The following is a 19,399-nucleotide window of genomic DNA, read 5'->3' on the forward strand; positions in this document are numbered from 1 at the left end:
TGATTAATTACAATATTAATTATTTTAATTAATATTATAATTAATATTATTTTTAATATCATAATTATCAACTTAATTGTCAATTAATTTCTTATTTTTAATCTTTATAAGAAAAGAGTAATATTGCTTCATTCATTAAATAATAATATATTATAATATTATATACTTTTCATTAAATTAAACTTCTAATTCCATTAGAATTGTATTTTTTAATAGGAATTGATCTCATTTAAAATGTTTTGGTCTCATGATCTTTAGAATCTTTTTTTTTAATTTATTTTTTATTAAAATTGCAGGTTATGAAAGATTACTCGCTAAAAAATCATTTCCAAAATCAAATTTCAAAATTTAATCAAATTTTTCTTTCTAAATGCTTACCGAAAACTTTTCTGAAATTCTTATCGAAGTTTCCTTATCAATCGTTTTTTCTTTCTTCCAATTTCAGGACCCAGGATACATATCTCATCCATATTTTCCAATATAAACATAACTGTTAAAAAAGATATGAATTAGTCTAATATAATTAGTTATCTTTTAATATATCATGTATTAGAACATGTATTAGAAATTTGTAAAAATGAAATAAAAAAAAAATCATATAAAATAACTTAAAGAATTAATTAATGAAATTAAATTAATAATATTTAATTTAAAGAACTTCGATAACGAGGAATATGCAAATAAATATTAGACAAAATACAAACTGAAATTTTAAGTTCATCTTTTATCTTTTATTTAAATATATAAATATATTATAGATCTTGATGTTTAATTGATTTTATATTCAATATTTCATAACAATAATTTGAATAAATTATATATCATTAAAAATGAAAAAATATATATTTATTCATATATAGGCAAAATAGCAAGATAAAAGAAATGCGTTCATTTTCTTATGTCTACTTGCTTATTTTAAATTACGAAATTCAGTTTAAATTATTGCTTAAAAGTAACTTATATTATTATTAAATTTTATGATACAAATTATTTTTGCTTTCTTTTAGATAAAACAATATGTAATAAATATTATAATTTTAATACATGCGTTTCAATTATTTAACTATTTAACATCATATTAACAATAACATAATACTAAAAATTTGATTTTATTTATCTCTCCTATTTTTCTAATCTTTAAATCTTAAATCTTGATATTTCTTTACAATTATCTAAATTACTGTTTCAAATTTTCAAATTCAAATTTTAATCCAATCAATAGCTTTGTTTATATTGTGCATCATTTTTAAATTATTTAAAATAAAGTTTTGTTATGAATTATAATTGTTTGTAATAAAATCAGCAAAATATGCAAAAAAATATTTCTTCACAAATTCTTATCAAAAAGAAATAAATTCACTATAGATAGTTATGTAAAAATTTTTAAGATAATTTATAGTTCATATTTTTTAGAAAATCAACTTAAAAAAGTAATAATGACAAAATATAATGTTTGTTTTGAAAGAATAATCTATCATCATGAGTATCACATTACACTTGAAGATAGATGATTTCGAAGTTTGACATAATTCATAGAAGTAAATTAAAAATATATCTTTTTATTGAAAACATTGACATATAAAATGTAATAAAAGTAATTGTAATAATCACATCATCATCGTAATTATGTTAATAATCATTATCTTTAAGTTTAATTCTCAGTATAAATAATAGTTTACAATATATTATTAAAATATTTTATTTGTGAAAAATATTTTTGATGTTAAATGTTTAATTTGGAAAATTTACAATTTCTTTAATAAAAAAAATATATATAATTTTTTATTATAAAATTCTCAATTACGATTATTTTCAATGAAAACATCGCAAACATTTAAATTTCATGCCATAATTCATTAGAATAAGTATAACATGCCATATTTTTAAGTATAAACATAAATGTCTAAAACTATGAGATAACATTTAAAGATTCAAAAGATTTATTGAGATATAAAATTAATTGCATTTTAAAATATCGAAGAAAATTTTACAATTAAAATTGTTAAATAACGAAAAAAAATGGATAATTATCTAAACTAAGTAATATATCACTAATTTTGATGAAATTCAAAGATTGTCATGGTTAATATTATGAATAATTATTTATTATACTATATGTAATTAATTTTAATTTCTGATATTTTTACAAAAAAAACTTTTAGTTCTATGCTATTAAATTTTGTCTATGCATTTGGTAACAATGCATAAATATACGATCATTTTTATATGTCATAGAAATTATATTAATATTAAGAATATAGAATAAATGTATATACAATAAATTATCAAATTATCAAATTTTTTATTCGATTCTGGCTAACATAAATAAATCTTATCATAATTGCATTTTTATCTAACATTAATTTATTAAGAAATGATTTAAGACGAAGATAATTTCATTTTTAATATAAATAACATAAAAGAATGCATATAGAGTATGATAAAAGATTATCGCATACTAATATATTTTCTCATTCGCGCATGTATAGATAGAATTTAATAATATATAATTTAATAATATTTAAAAATTTTTGTATCTCAAAAATTGAAGTTGAGAAGCAATTACATGTATAAAAAAAATTGTATAGAATGATAATCTTGACTAAATAAACGTATTTCAAGGTCATTAAAATTAATGAAGTATTTTCTAATAAATAATTAGCAAAAATGTAATTAAAGTTTAAAATAAGTACATGAAATTAGATTAAAATACTATTATAAGCAATACCATTTATGTAACAACTTATATAATAGTTTCTATAACATTAAACAAGTTAAAATGATTCCTTTGCAAAAAGAAAATGAATTTTTTCAAGTTTAAATTAAAAATATATAAATTATTATACTTTTCATTATAAATAATTAATTAAATAAATTAAGGAATTTAAATAATTTTTGTTTAGTTTATAATAAAAAATATAAATATTTCCTCAGCAATAAAAGATAAATTAATATATTTGAAATAAAGTAATTAAATAAACATTTTTATTTATTTTTAATTTATAATATATAACTAAAAAATCATATTAATCTAATTTTGAAATATGAAATATTTAAAATAATAGATTGTAATAATAGAATAATTGAGTAAGAAAAAATCTATATAAAAAATATCAATTGTTAAGATATAATCATTATTTGCTGAAGAGAATTATATCCTGAAGAACAAAAATTTTTTATATAATCATGTTTAAAGTAAAATCATAATATTTATACTAGTAAACCAAATAATATCATTTCAGTATGTAAATATTTGTTCGACATTTGTAGCACTATTTACTTGCTTTTATTTCTCAATTTATGTCTTTTCTTAAATAATGATATTAAAATAAAACAAAAATAAAACAAACAAAATGTTTGTTATGTAAATTGTATAAGAATTTTATATATAAATTTATATATAAAAATTTACTAAATAAAAAAACAATAAAAATTCGTACATATATTTTTCAATTTTTTCTTTTGCTTTTTTGCAATAAATAATTTATAATTATCACATTACTATTTATAATTTTTAATATATTAGTAATTATAATATTGAAATTTTTTATTTTAAAAATGAAAATGTTTGATTGAAATATCAACTTTTTTAATCAAATACGTTACTCAAATGCAGACAAGCGTTTTTTGTCGTTACGATCCTATTGTGATGACAGATTCATGTTTTTAAAGATGTCGAATTGTTGTTGTAAGTTTATATTAGATATTACCATTCATATCTAATATAAATAAATAAACTGCATTACACAAAACAAAAAAAATAACAAATGTACGATTAAACACGGTTACAAGTTCAATTTCTATTCTATTTTCTTAAATAAATCAACTGTAATTCACGTAATTAATTTAAAAAATTTAACGATCAGTCACGAATGATTATAATGGATTCATAGAAAAAATAAATACAAAAAATAATTACAAATGATCACTAATCACATATTTAATCTAAAAAATATCTATTAATTTTACTATTATTATAAAATTATTATATATTACAAAAATAAAATAATTTTTCTTTAATAAATCTTCTGAAAATTATTTCGAATTTTTTATCGGCACAAATTATTCACATTATTTTGTCAAATATATTTCACTGTATATACAGTACACAAAAATACATCTAATGCACTTAAAAAACTCAGATTTTCAAATCTATTTTGATAGTTTCTTAATTAAAAAGAATACCTTGCATGACACATATCTGTATCTTCTACAATATAATATTTGCAATGGAACTTTTCTTTGAATCCATGATAAAGTATTTCAACCACACTACGATCCTTTTATTCGGATTATTATTAAATTATAACCAAAGCATGCTTTTTTTGAATTACTGAACTTGCAATTGAAACATGCTTTTCTTATCCTGTCTGCGTTATGATATATTTTATCACGATGAACTATATTCTCAGATGTGTTACAAAAAGTACCTAACATACTACTCTTCGAGTCTTGTTGTATACTGACTAGTTTGTTAAGTTTTGAAGCCCTTATATTTGGTGGGGATGTAGGTATTACTTGAATTCTAACTTCTAATTGGTCACGTTAGTCACTGAAATCCCAACTGAAACATAAAGAAATAAATATCTATGCATTTTTTACACATACTCTACAGTTTATCTAAAACTGCTTACTAGATAGATCTCGCATTTCCGTTTAATAATAATATTTAATTATGCTTATTATATGTTCGTTTATATGAATTCTTCAAAATATTATAAATTTAATACGTTATATATTGGAATAAATAATTAAATTAAAATCTTTTGAAATATTTCTCACACTGTCTGGAAAAATGGATATCTAACCTTTAACAACTCTCTTGGAAAATTGTAAAAAAAGTAAGTTTTGAAAATTTTATTTATTTGTTTCATATCAATCTAAGATTTTTTCCTTTAAAAATTAAAAGAAATTTTCTTTTTAAAAATTGAAAATTAAAAAATATGAAAGATTATATATGACATTGTGTCAAAATATTATTGCGTTAAAAATTATTTTTTAATATTTAAATTATTAATTTAAATATATAAATATATAAATATATTAAATTTTTTTTTAGTGATTTTAATTAGAGAAATAAGAATTGAAGTTATTTTGCATTGTGTAATATTAGTAAATATAAATTTTGGAAATAAATAATTAAATTATTAAAACTGAAATTTTTTTAAATATTTTATAACATTTTTGTATATTTTTATATTTTTGTTTATATTTAAACTTTATATTTAAAAATGATCGTTAGAAAATGAAAAATAATAATTCTACTTATATCTAAAATGAATTATACGTAAAAGAATTCACTCGTATCTGGAAACATTACATGCTAAAAAGTTTTGTAAAATTTGAAAATTCAATATTTATATAAATTTTTATAAGTTATTTTTAACTTGTTATAATAATTTTAACAAGTTATTTTTTTTCCAATTAAATTTGTCGCATGTTTTTAATCGATAATATATATAATTATTATAAAATAATAATATTTGAAATAATTAATTTAAAATTTTTAATTTAAAAGGTGTAAAAGTCACTAAAAAAAGAAAAATTAAAAATCATATAATTAAAACATTTTTATTATTTATATCACATTAAATTAATCATCATTATTTACTTGATTAATTTGCATCCTTATAAGATGATATACTACTAGCATTACAATAAATAATGTAAGTATTTGTTCAAACATAATATTAGTAGGGATGAAATATTTTTATAATTTAATTTCGTAAATAAACTTATTGTTAGTCAATATATCCTCATTGATAAATAAATAATCTGAAAAATAAATAATATTATTAAATATTGTTATTAAACTGACAAAAAATGAAATATTTCTGAAATTTGATTACTTTTATAAATATTAACTTGTATATATTTAAATTTCAAATATAATATTGTAGCACTGTAGAATAAGAATTACTTAACACATTATTATTATATTATTCATTTTGATCAATTTTTAATATCATTAATTATATTTAAATATGAAATAAAAATTATTTAACACAATTAACACAATTAGTTCTACGTGGTCTACGTGTAGTAGTTGGTCGCGGTCTACGTGTTGTAGTCGTTGTCGTAGTAGTAGTAGTAGTAGTAGTAGTAGTAGTAGTAGTAGTTCTTATTAATTCGTAATCTCGCTTGCCAATTTGAATAACAGAAAAAATAGTAACACCAAAAACTATGCATAAAATTGTTAATGATATTACCCACTGTAACACACTAAAATTCATTATATATAATTTTCATTTGCGATATGTATATTATTTTTGTTATTACATATTTTATATATGAAAACATTTATTATATAAAATAACTAATTTCAATTGTTTTAAGGATTATATGTTAACCAGCCTGCCTGATTTTGCTGCAACGGAATAATATTGCTTTTTTTTCGTTGATTGAATGATGCCATCCTTAAATAAGAAATCGTTGGTCATTGGTTCATGTATAAGGAATGTTTATTAATTTATATTGAAAATAATTATGAAAAGTTTTATGGAAGGAACACTTTTATTATAAATCTGTTCTTATAAATTCTAAGGATTAACAAATCCTTATATCCAAAAATTATCCTTATACATATAAAAATCTGAATTTTTTAGAATCTATTATGCTTAAGCTATTTTTTTATAAGTCTATTTTTCAAATTGTACTAATTATATTGTTGAAACCATTTAATAAATTTTATTATGAGTTATTTTTTTATCGTGACAATATTCTTTTCATAAAATTAATCTCAAAAAAAAAGAAAAATCTTAAAATTAAATCAAATTAATATTTTTCTTTTTAAATATTACTTCATTTATGTGATTTTTTTTATTTATTGTAACTGTATGTATATTATACACATACATTATATTTTTATACTATCTATTATATAATAAAAAATTATGAAATATTTTTATATAGATAGACAAATATGTAGATTTTTATAGATATATAAATATTTTTTGTAATATTTATTTATTAATAAAATAGTTTTTTTTTAAATATTTATTAACTATAAAATATACGTCGATATTAAATTGTTAATTTAATAAGTAGTGACATCTAATGTGATATGTGATAAACTTTATTACTGTTCAACCATATTGAACAGGCCAATGCACTTGTAGCATTGCTTGTAAATTCGGTGAGAAAAATCTGATAAATTTTATAACGAAATATCGGTCTGTCTTGTTGATTATATAATTGACCGATAAGGAATTCATGTCATAACAATTAAACTATTCGCGCTCGAAGATTGGTAAGCGCTTCAAAAAATGTTTTCAATGTGATTGTAAGAAAAACAACATAACCTCTCTCTCTCTATATATATCTTTTATTCTTTTTCTTTTTCATGTTTTTCATATATAAATTTTACTGAAAATAAATTTTAATTTATATTAAAATTTAATATTCTCCGTGCAACTATTAAATGTACTTTTAATCATCTGTAGAATTTTTAAAAAAATAAATAGTTTAACAAAATAATTTTGTGCTCTCAGTCGCGTTCATGAACTGTTGCGATCATGAACTGGAATAAGAAACTGGAAATTTAATGTCGAATGAAAACATAAGGATAAATTGCAAAAAGTGAGAAGAATGCCGAGTTGTGGCAGTCTATTCAGAATCATTAGACGGCGTCTTGTACTTGGACTCATCTTTGCTTTGTCACTTACTTATTGCGCCTTTTCACTCTTTCGTAATGAGGTAAATAAATAAAAATAATGTTGAAAAAATTATATATTACATATAAATAAAGGAAAGTTTGCATGATCAAACACGTGAATTTTAATTTGAAATTTAGAACAGAATATTATCTGATCCTTAGAGAAAGACATTAGCTTTGGATAATGATCTTGATGATATGGATTCTATGATAATTAATGACAATAATGATGACTTGATCTCTGATGATGATACAATATCGGAACAATTAAGAGCATCTGGTAAACCACCACTGTGGCAGATGGCAATTGTTGATCAAGGAGCAAATGAGAATGCATTAAACATAGAAGCAATGTCAAATTTAAATGATACTGATATTGTTCGTCCTTGTCGTAATTCTATTCAGGTATATCAAATTCTAAGATGATGGAAAGAGATATTAAATTGAATGAAAATGATTTTATCAACTTTTTGTTATTCTAATAGGGTAAAGTTCTAATAGTAGATGAGCGTGGTATTGTATGCTCTAGACAAGAAATTTTGCCAAATGGCTGTTGTAGTATGGAACAAAAGGATCCTATAAAAAATGGGGATACATCAACTATACCTAGGAGAGAGAGGTATAGTTGTAAAACATGTAACGCTCAAGGATGCTGTGCTATTTATGAATATTGTGTTTCCTGCTGCCTACATCCTGGCAAGGTGGTTTTTCGTTTTTTTTTATTTTCTTTCTTTTTAAATCATGTAATAAAAATATTAATGAAAACTTATTATTAACAGCAAATAAAGGGAAGAAAGGATGTACTGTTAGGTTTACTTAGAGACAATCATAAATCTCACAGAGACCAAGATGTGGTGAAAAAGCGTCTTCGTAATTTAGATCGCTTTCAAGTTTGTTTGGCTGCATGTCGTACTTCCAGTGCGAGCGTCCGCCACGAGAACACCTATAAGGACCCACATTCGAAGCATTGTTACACATTTCAACCACAACATCAAAGACATCGTCGTGATGTTTATTCATATAATAATAATGACGACAACTCTGTTGTCGTTGCATCTTTTTCTGTTATGCCATTACTTACCCTCTTCTCTCCCTTCTGCCTACTTATACACGCAAAAAATAATTCACTTTTACTATCATGCAACTATCATACTCCAATGTTATTTGATTATTATTCTCACGTACGACCACCTTGAAATACAAAATAAATTTACTATACAAATATTTTTTATAAAAACGATCGAAATTCGCGTATAAAATGATCTATAACATTTTAATAATTAATGCCAAAGGCAATTTTAATTACGGTTCGATTTTAAGTCTTTTTATTTTCAGCTGGTTTATAATCATTTTCAATTTAAAACAATGATTGGATTTTTTTTATTTTTCAATTGATGAAATTTGCAATTTTTCAAATAGTAAGAAATCTTTATAATTGAAAAAAAAAAAAAGAAAAATGGAAAAATATCTCTTATCTGTTTAAATTTCAAGATAGTTGCAAAATTTGATAAATTTTAGAAAAAATTAAATGAAATTAAAAATAAAAAAGTAGGATCGAATTCTTAATAAAATATTATGATAGAGTTTATTCAAAGAATTTGATTTTGATCTTGAAAAAGAGTCGTGATTTTGTAAACGATTTAAAATCTAGAGATTACGTATTCGATAAAGTCAGAAGGCAAATCGATGTTACTTGGAAATACCAAATCGTCAAAAGATTTTGCAACCAATATTTTGTGCACAATTTAACTTGATCAAGATTTGTGTGATATGTTCTCATACTCGATATTAATCGAAAAATTCATCATAATTATTCAGCAATTTGTTGGCCAATTTTCCATTCATTATTTTGCACATCATAATTATACGTTGGAGCTTCGTTTACCATGATATCGTTGAATAATTATTTATGAAAAATTAGATCCATATCTAAAAACGACAAATGTCTGTTCCTGCTTAAAATTAATAACACATACATAAAATTTACATAAAATTAATAATACATACACAATAATTAATAATGAAATGCTTATTGATCGAACACAATGATTTATTTTCAACTGCACGATAATATGATTATTAAATTCCAAGCTTGCGCTATCATTGAATTATTAAACGAATGATATGCAACGTTTGTATGCATACATTGATTGTAGATGATATCGGAATTTCTATAGTATACATCGATATTCTTCGAAATTTTTAAACATGTATTAGTCACGTTGCTATATGTTTGAAATTTCATTTTTATTTCCATAATTGTTTGTACGTGATTGTTTATACGATAAGAAACTTATCGATATTTCTTTCGCGTCTTATAAATTCACTTTATTTTATCGATTTTTTTTATGTTGAATTTTATCCATTATACTTTTGATAGTACTTATCGAGCATTTCTCTTTGTACCAAACGAGAGAACATTAAGCATCATTTTTCTTTTAAAACGATCGCTGATTTAACGTCAGTTTGTTATTATTTTTTTTTGAAACGTAACATTTTTTTTTATAGAATTTTTATTTTAAAGCAATATCGAAAAATTGATATTTAGAAATATAATATTTAGGAAAACAAGATTTCAATAACACTTTCAACATATTGAACACGTTAATTTACGGTGTAGCATTATTTTTTCGCGATATCTATATCAAGCTGCAATTTTTTCGTTAGATCATGAACAATTTCCTTTTTTATTTCTCGTTCACCGTTATTTAACAGTGATTCTACGAATATCCAAAATCGATCTCTTTCAAAATTAATTATCCACGAAACGATCTTTTCTTTCAGTAAAATATAAATGGAAACGGTAAAAGGATCTGCGTAGTTAAAACAGCTGACAAGAATATTGGGTTTCCGTTAAAACTGTCATTTTCTCGTTTTTAATACGGCCTGCGGTATCGAGAAAGAAAGATATTAGTGAATTTTTTATTTATCCTCAATCGATTTATAATAGTGTCAACACGAGTTTTCTAAGTTTTTCTTTTTTAAACATTTTTCGAAGAGTTATATTTTTCAATATTTATCGGCGTGTCTTATTAGTGTATAATGTAATGAATACGAAATTTATATCTTTCAGAGAATCAATGTCTTTAGATTTTTATTAGATATATTTTAAAATACTAACGAATTCGATATAAATTTTTTTAACAGACAATATATAAAACGTATAAAAAGTGTTTTTAAATTTTTTTTAGCATCTTAAAAAGCAATAATAATTATTGTTGCAACATTCAAAATAATAACTTTTTGCAATAGAAATATTTTCAATATTAAATCTATTCGAATAAAAATAATTAAAAGAATATTTCTGAAATAAAACGAACATGAATAGTAAAGGGAGTGCGTTCTAATGATCAATAAATAGATCGGTAAACGCCCTAATACACATATAAGCACAAGCATTGTAACGATAATCATCATTTACATACATATTGCTTTTTATGCTTTTTTATCTTTTTAAATATACTTAACTCATCCGACATTTAAAGTAAATTAGTTAACTAAAGTAAACAAAAAATAATCAGTCAACACTTTTAACAATATCTTAACATTTTTCAATTTTTTTTTCTCTCTCTCTATTGCGATTTTAATCTCTTCGTCTTTGTCAAAAACGCTTAATGAATTTTCCGAAAAAAAGAAAGTGCAGGAAGTGGTTGGTAGTTCGTTCTCCATTCTGAAATCGTAAATTTCAAATTGTACCGTCGACGGGTGGTCCGCATTAGAAATGCTGATCCTCCCCTCCTAGTTCTTTCTTGCAATTCGTCGTTGGCAGGGGACAAGGACGAGGGAATTCGAAGAAGCGAGAAAATCGAATTGCTCGGATATTTGATGCACGACCCAGGTTCATTTCTATAACTTTCCCCCCGGCTTGGAAACCATAACGTTGCGAAAACAATTAGTTAATGGTAGACGGACAAAGTTTACGCCGCGATCGAGTTACACTTTAATGGAGTCAAAGCATTTTAAACTTCCATGCTGCGATGGCTGGATCGGCCTATTGTGCCGCCAAACTATTGTTCGAATCAATCGGCCCTGTTACGCTCCTAACCATCCGCCTTCCAAGTCGGAATTCAATTTGTCGAACGAACCGAACGGAGTTTTCGAAACGAGATAAAAGATAAATTATTTCCCTCTTTCCAAAAGAGATAAATTCTTTTTGTTTGATCTAGAAATTTAAATTTCAATTTAGAAGCTTAAATGTATATTTTTCTTGAAGTATGCAAAGAGTGCTTCCGGAAGATGTTTCATTTCTTGATAATGTCTGGATTTTAACAGACGGAGAAATTTTAAATTTTTTGTCGGATCTAAAAAAATTTGTTAACAATAAAAAAACCGCGGGATAAAGTGTCGAAAATATAAAATGATGCAGTATGCGTGAAATTAGGGGTGGTTTAAGTCATCATTTTACTGGTTTTTGAATTTTTTTTAAAAAAATACCGATCTTTAAACTTTACAATTTTTGTATATAAATTTGAAGTGGAAATCTAGAATGAATAATGCATAGCATAGATATGAAATTTGTTAATTTATATATTTTGGCACGAGCGATAAATTTCATTGAAAGTTATATAAACATAAATTTTATTGGAACGATTTCATTTAGATTTCAATTACGCGACATAACTACAATTCTGTACATATGTTTTTGCTATTTAAAATATATTAAATTACAATATTTTATTATCAATATACATATATAAAAGTAATATCATTAATATATTTCATACGTTGAATAGAATAATCAACTTGCGTTTACAGATAAATGCGATAGGGTTTATCGCAAAGTTCATTGAAGAAACATTATTTTTACACATGTCTATATGCATAATACAAAGAATGGCTTTTTATCGAAGTGAATGGCAAAATGGCAAAAAAAATTATTTGATAAATTTTCAGCGAGTCTAGAATTCGAATCAAGGAATAATATACTATATACGATTCGTTACAGATGAAGATTTCTTCGAATAACTCATTGCATCATTATTATTATAAATTTTTAATTTTTATTTTTATATCAATATTATAATAAAAATGATAATTTTATACTGGAAAATGTTTCTTTACAATAGTAGAATTTAACAAAATCTCGAAGATACTATTTTTCCGTTTCATTGACGAAATCATCCTGCCATTAAATATTCACGTCGTTACTTTATTTTGTAAATCAGATATCCACATTCATAATTAAACCATACACTAAACCAAACTAACGAAACTCGTCGAATATAATTATATAATTACTCAATGGAAAATTGTTTCATAGAAAAACACCTGATGCTCTTCCGCATTAAAAAAATAAACATTGATCATGTCTCTTTCATCATCAATGAATGAATTTCCCAAAACTGCAATTTTCAATTATTTCCATCTCATCATATAAATATCACAGGAAATAAGAAAAGAAAAAGAGCAATAACACATATCCCCAAATATCCACCGAATATCCTTCCAAAAAATAACAATATCCCCAACAGAAAAACATTTACATTCCTCGTCTCGAAAAAATCAATCCTCGATCCTCGATATCGCGGATCGAGGAGGTATAAAATCTTCCCTCGGCTTCATCCTTCACGCTCGAACGTTTACACGCTGCGCGCGTCGGTGTAGGCGTCGCGACGCCTCGCGCCGACGTGCTTCTCTCGCCCCTGCCCCCTCCTCCCCGCCCGTGTTTCGCCCGTTGAATCCAGCACGTGGCATCAAAGGGAAGATATACGGCGGGGTGGCCGCCTGTTCCCGGCCAAACGGCGACGACCCTCGCTCGTCGTCGCTCGTTCTCGCGCGCGCGATTTCGAGAATCCGCTCGGCTCGTGCGGCGGAGGAGTCGATCGCAACGACGTTCAGGTTTCCGCGCCAGAACGGGAACCAGAACACGGCTGGGTACCGGGAAACGGCAGCAATTTTGTTCAACGATCGCGCCGTTTCCAACTTCCGTCGCGATCGTCCACTTCCGCGGATGAATTCGTCGCGCTGCGGCTCGTGAACGTGCGTGGAAGAAAAGGAACGCTACTTTTTTTTCTTTTTTTTTTTTTTTTGGTGCACGAGAATGTTTGGGGAGAAGTGAAGAAAATTCAGGGCGAGGAAGATCGGTGGTTTGATCGGTTGGTGATCCTTCGGACTTGGAGCTGCGTCGCTATGGGACCATCCTTGGGTGAGTTTAAAATTTTTCTTTTTTCTTTTTCGTTTTCGAATATCTTTGGACGAACGGGTAGAATCTTTTTTCTTTTGAAAGGGGGAGGGATATATTCAATGTATCTAAATTTCAAAATTTAGAATTATTTATTGTAATAAAGACAACGAATTTTAATTAGTCGGTTTAATTTCAATTCTTTCGGGTCTAAAAATCAATTTATTTAAAAGAATTTTGTATATGAAAATTGTTACGATCAACGTTTAACAAGTTGAAACATTTCTTTCACGTACGTAGGTTAAACGATTTGTCAAAAAGGCTTTCTGTCCGGTTACGCGAGCTTTGTTCCAGAAGACAGATCTTCATAGATTTCTCTATTCTCGAGAGGATTTCGAGTATAAACGTTGAAAGAATCTTTGATGGAGAGCAAAACGGTTCTTAGATATATCCGACGAATTTTTGAACTAGTTCTCTTTCTCCCGGCAAATGATTCAGTTCTCGGTTCAATCTCACCGTCCTCAACCTCCTCCTTTTTTATTTTCGGACACGATACGAAATAAATCGGCGCGAATTTCGACCGTGACAATAGAAATATGATGTTGATTCTGTGCGCAGTGTGACGATTCTCGTGAATTTCTCGCCCGTTCTTCTTTCATTCTCTAATATTTCTGTTATATATTTTGTATATTAAAAAATATTATATATTTGGAAAAATATATGGCTATTTTTTTTTTTTGCAAAATATGATTCTTTTTCTCTTTTGTATATTCCTTTCTTTACATAAAATTTTAAAGTTATGTCATTCTATATGGTGATTTCTTTTAATGAACGGATAGATACGTTCGATGTAAGGATTTTTAAAAATTGGAAATTATCTTCCTTATAAAAATATTTAATATCATCGATAACAATTATTCTTTTCAAGAATGATCAACTTTGATGGTTATTTGGCGATTCACGTTTGAATTAATCTTTATAATGCTTTTGCAATTTTTTACTCCACAATTTTTCTCTTATTACAATTTATATAATTTTGCAATAGTGACAAGTTTCAAAGGATTCGAAGGCAGGAAAAACAAATAAATAATTTCATCCTGTGTTCTTTCTAATTTTCTCATCTTTTATATTTTTATAGTATACATTATGTTTTCTTCTAGTCTCTTATTTATCAAACGTTTTCTCGTGTGTAATAAACGATTAAAGAGTCATCGTACGAAAAATAGTGTATTTACGAATAATATTATAACAACAAGCATCAATAATAAACAAAATTACACATATATAATAAAATAAAATGAAAAAAAGCATTCGTTGCTTCTATACAAAATGATCTGTGATCGACAAAACACATTTGGGCTGATGTCCAAACAGAATAGAGAAATGTCGTGCTGTTGTCGTTAAGTGGATACACTTCTATTAATCTTTTACATTCGAGAGTCGAGCATCGTCAATCAATTTCAGGCAAAAATGAAGATTAAAAGAAGATAGAATTGACGAATCTGTTATAATAAATATATCTTTAAACCAAAATCATCGCTCTATTCTCCAGAAATTACGATATTATCTCTGCAATCGTTGGAAATTTTAGCAACGATACTTAATATAATTTTTCATTTTTCTCCAATGAAAACATATTGACAAATGTATCATTTTATCTACATTCTACGTGAAAGTAACAATGTTTACAATTTATCACGGCTTAAAAATAACACCGTGGTATTCCCGTTTTCCCTGTTACTCAGCAAGTGGCTATAGACACCGTTGTGAAATCGATTCGAAATAATAGCGATTTAACATGTAATAATTCGTAAATTTCTTAAAAACTTCTAATCCCTAAATATATATTCCTAACCAATAATAACATCATAGTAGAATCATCATTGCTCTTTTTATTTGCAATCTCACAATAGAATTCTCTCAAATTCTCTCGAAAAATAAGCAAAAAAAAAAAAAAAACGAGTCACGACGAAAATACGAAAATATTAAATTTAAAATATAAATTTTCACATTACATGAAAAAGAAAGAAGAAATCAAATTTCTCGATCATCCACCAAAAGTCTTCCATCTTCTTATTTATTCGCTCATCCGCGCTCCTCCGCTTCCCTCTCCCCCGTCAATAGCACTTCAACGCATTTTCTCTCATCGTCGAAGCAACGATGCTGATCCTGCAGAAAAGCGCGCTTAAGCGATCGTGGAGAGAAATAAACGCGTCTATCTCGTTGCCTCGATGTGGCAAGCGTTCGATTTTAAACAATTGCCGCTCCGGAGAATCGTTCTCTCGGTGTTGGTCGATTAACCAAGGGAGGTTTCTCCTCCCTTCGGCGGAGGTGTCGAGAAAATCGCCGTGGTCGTGTCGATCGATTCGTTTCGAAGAGCAGTTTCCGCGGCGATGGAAATGAGTTTACGGAGGCAGGCAGACAAAATCGATGTGCACCGCGTTAATAATACACACAAGCAAGGTCTACAACCTTTCGCGAACGCAAGCCTCGATGTAAAGACGCTTCGCCTTCTTTCCTTCCTTCTCCCCTCCTTGTTTCCTCCTCCTTTTTCATTTGCCTCTCTTTTTCCCTCCCTCTCCCTTTATTTCTCGCTTCCAACATATCACGAGCGTGATAGGAATCGAAGAGGAGCGCTCCAAAGCGCACCTAAATAGCAAAAAGCCACGAATCGTCTGTTTTACATTTCAATTCCTCGGTGGATGTCCTCGATGGATCCCTCCGGCTATTCATCTTCTCTACGGACGGATTAGAAATGCAGATTCCCTCTCATCTTGGCGGAGGACGAGCAGCGTGTTCCCTGTTCGAGGAGGGAGGGAGGGGAATTAACAGTTTTGAAGAAAGTTTGAAAACGAACGAACGAAGAGAAGTTGCCGAGGAATGTGTAATTATAAGGGGTTGAGGAATTATGTGGTGGCGCTGAATGTTGCTTTCAGCTTGCTTTTTCAGGTTTTTGGCGCGCGTTATAGTCGAGGAGGGAATGGTAATTTTACGTAGCTTGATGGAGTTGGTAATTAAAATTCGATTATTGAAAATTTTAAATTTGATCGTTGGAAAATTTTTAGCAAACTAGTAATTGTTGTCGATATGAATATTTTTATTTGCTGTTTCATGGGAGAATGGAAATTATCTTAAAATTATTACTTAGAAATTTTAAATGATTAGATAGGATTGGATTACAAAAATGTAAAATGTCTCGCGATATTTGTCGGATTGATAATTATTTTACGTCAAACTTCTTTTTTTTTTAAAAAAAGATGAAGATTGGAATAGAACAATTTAATAAAAGGAATTAAAAAATTTCATTGTGGGTGTAGAGATAAAAGATACAAAACAATCGATAGACGGACAATGCATTAATATTAAATATCCAACGATCAATAAACAGTTTTTATTACCTCTTGTTCTCTTTACACGATGATATTTTGCGAAACTAGTAGATTAAAAGTAGTTGCAATTTTAACTATGTATTAATTAACTACTTCTTTGATCGATTATGAAGTAACAAATATGAAAATTCCATATACTATTTCCAAAAGCTATAATTAATACAATAAATAATTTAATACAATAAAATTATCATCGATATATGAAGTTATCATTCTGAGAGTGGTTCGATGTTATAAGGCTACAAGTTCAAGATTGCAATAAAAGGAACGTTGGATCACGAACGAATCTTATATATTGTTTTCTCTACTTATCTTATATTTCGAAAATTGCATTTGTACCATTTTCCTATTTACAAGGACAAGCATGAGATCTTCAAGTTATCGATTCGATTGAAATCTTGGGACATTGGTAAATTTCACATCAACGTATCAGCTATAGAATATACAAAATTTGTTCATTTTTCCCCTCTCACTCCAAGTAATTCCAAACTTATCCAAAACGTTAATTTTTATTATAGAAATGCGTGAAAATATCATTGAAAAGTATTCTTCTTATTCTCATAATTCCAAACTTGTCAAACCACCATGCGTGAGTAAAAGTTCAAGAATATCGCCATCTTCGTTTCCTCATCCCAAAAAGCGAAAGAAGAGTAAAAAATACTCGAAATATTTTCTTTTTATCCCTGCCACGGTTTTCAAACAATAGCGTATATCCGACTAACTCTTATTGGGCCATCGTGAATTATACGTGAAATAAACGTCTCTCCAACGGAGATCTTGCATAACTATCTAACTACTAATCCCCCCACGTGTGTTTGTTTCACTTTCGTGTCTCGCCTACGACTTCACTTGACGCGTGCGATTCTTTTTTTACACCGACCTTACGGTATTCGCCGTCACGTATCCCCGAGAGATACACGGTGTCCCGCCGCTAAATGATCGGAGTACGTGTTCGCCAGAGGAGAAGAAGAGGTAAAAAAAAAAGAAAAAGAAGAAGATGAAGCGGAATAGAGGAAGGAAAATCCTAGGAATGTGCTTGAGTTCGTTTACAAAGATATATATATATATATATATACGTATATAAGAGGCTGAACGCCTCTAGCAGGTTCAGTTTATTGAGTATTGTGAATTTATCCATGTCGTGACATATACGAGATCTTGTTATCCTTGTAGGTGAATGTAACGTCTTACTATCACCGCTGTTTTTGCCTTGGTTATTTTTAGTACAAGGCGTTTCGAAAGAAAAAAAAAGAATTTCAATTTTTATTTTAGCTGAGATTCGAGGATTTGGAATATGTATATATTGTATACAAAGTTTGAGCGAGAATGGAAAATTGGAAATTTAATCGTTTTAATCTTGGTTGGTTCTGGAATGAGGGGGAAAGGTCGTGATGGATGTGCAACGGTTGTCAAAATGGCGTGGAGAAATATGTCGTTTAAATGTCTTATATGTATTATAGATTAGGATGGATTAGTTTAAAGAAAAGGTTATTGTACACAATAATTTGGATGTTATTAAAAAATGTCCGTTATTTTTCTTATTTTTCTTGCTGTTTTTTTTTTCTAAGTCACGATTCTTTCGAGACAAATTGTTCTTTTCTAACTTTTCAATCGAGATGGTGCCAAAATAATGGAACTCAATAATGAGTATATTGAACTCGAAAAATAATTAAACTTTTATATAGCATCTAGGCTTTAATTTTGTAATAAATTCTGAAAAGAAAAGCGTGTGTTCGAACGATATAGTGTGGATAGAAAGAAAAAAATCAATGTTAAATTTTTTTTTTGAAACATAAAATTAAAATAAATTAATTATATTCAGATTAATTTAAGTGGTTATGATTATTATGTATTCTAGAAAATATCGCTTATTCAAAAATTTAAAAAATTTCTTAAATTTGAAATATTTTCAAACGCTTGATCCATTCTTTTAGAATTTATCTCATGAAGTTTCTTGTTGTAATAAAAATATTTATTAACATGGAAGAAATATAAATTCGTAATGATATTTGTAAATACACGAGTCGAAAATATTTAAATTAAATTTTTAAATAGAATAAATCTAATCCAGTTAAGATCTTACATCTTTAGAAAAATCAAGTAAATCTACCGTGGCTAATATCTTTAAATTTTTACCTCTCAATCTTATTCCCGTTTCAACAAACGAAAAGACTTTTAGCTTTAAAGAAAACTTTACTATAAAAAATGGGGAAAAAAGATTATTCTCAAAGTTAA

General features: G+C 26.9%; 2 protein-coding genes across 7 annotated transcripts in view; both read left to right on the top strand.

The window, feature by feature from the left end:
* LOC107998253 (galanin receptor type 3-like) overlaps positions 1 to 19,399 on the top strand; it is a 68,687-nt gene that overhangs the window by 1,808 nt on the left and 47,480 nt on the right. For 2 of the 4 annotated variants that reach the window (XM_017057446.3, XM_017057447.3), the window contains exon 1: positions 12,954 to 13,799. The exons of the other annotated variants lie outside the window; for them this stretch is intronic. The gene's annotated coding sequence lies outside the window, so the exon portion shown is untranslated. Of the gene's footprint in view, positions 1 to 12,953; positions 13,800 to 19,399 lie in introns of those variants that run through there. 4 annotated transcript variants of the gene reach the window in all.
* On the top strand, positions 7,076 to 12,704 carry LOC107998079 (SREBP regulating gene protein). 3 transcript variants are annotated; one of them, XM_017057101.3, is made up of 5 exons: positions 7,076 to 7,249; positions 7,491 to 7,695; positions 7,817 to 8,059; positions 8,140 to 8,355; positions 8,434 to 12,704. In XM_017057101.3, exons 2-5 carry the CDS (start codon positions 7,588 to 7,590, stop codon positions 8,848 to 8,850), a joined length of 984 nt encoding a protein of 327 aa, XP_016912590.1. In that variant the 5' UTR covers positions 7,076 to 7,249; positions 7,491 to 7,587; the 3' UTR covers positions 8,851 to 12,704. The 3 variants fall into 3 exon arrangements, with proteins under 3 accessions (XP_016912590.1, XP_028522705.1, XP_061928759.1); XM_028666904.2 differs by lacking the exon at positions 7,076 to 7,249 and having other exon boundaries at positions 7,555 to 7,695; positions 7,793 to 8,059; XM_062072775.1 differs by lacking the exon at positions 7,076 to 7,249 and having other exon boundaries at positions 7,561 to 7,695; positions 7,798 to 8,059.

The sequence above is a fragment of the Apis cerana genome, linkage group LG3 (genome assembly GCF_029169275.1).
Source record: "Apis cerana isolate GH-2021 linkage group LG3, AcerK_1.0, whole genome shotgun sequence".
NCBI classification, from domain to species: Eukaryota; Metazoa; Arthropoda; class Insecta; order Hymenoptera; family Apidae; genus Apis; species Apis cerana.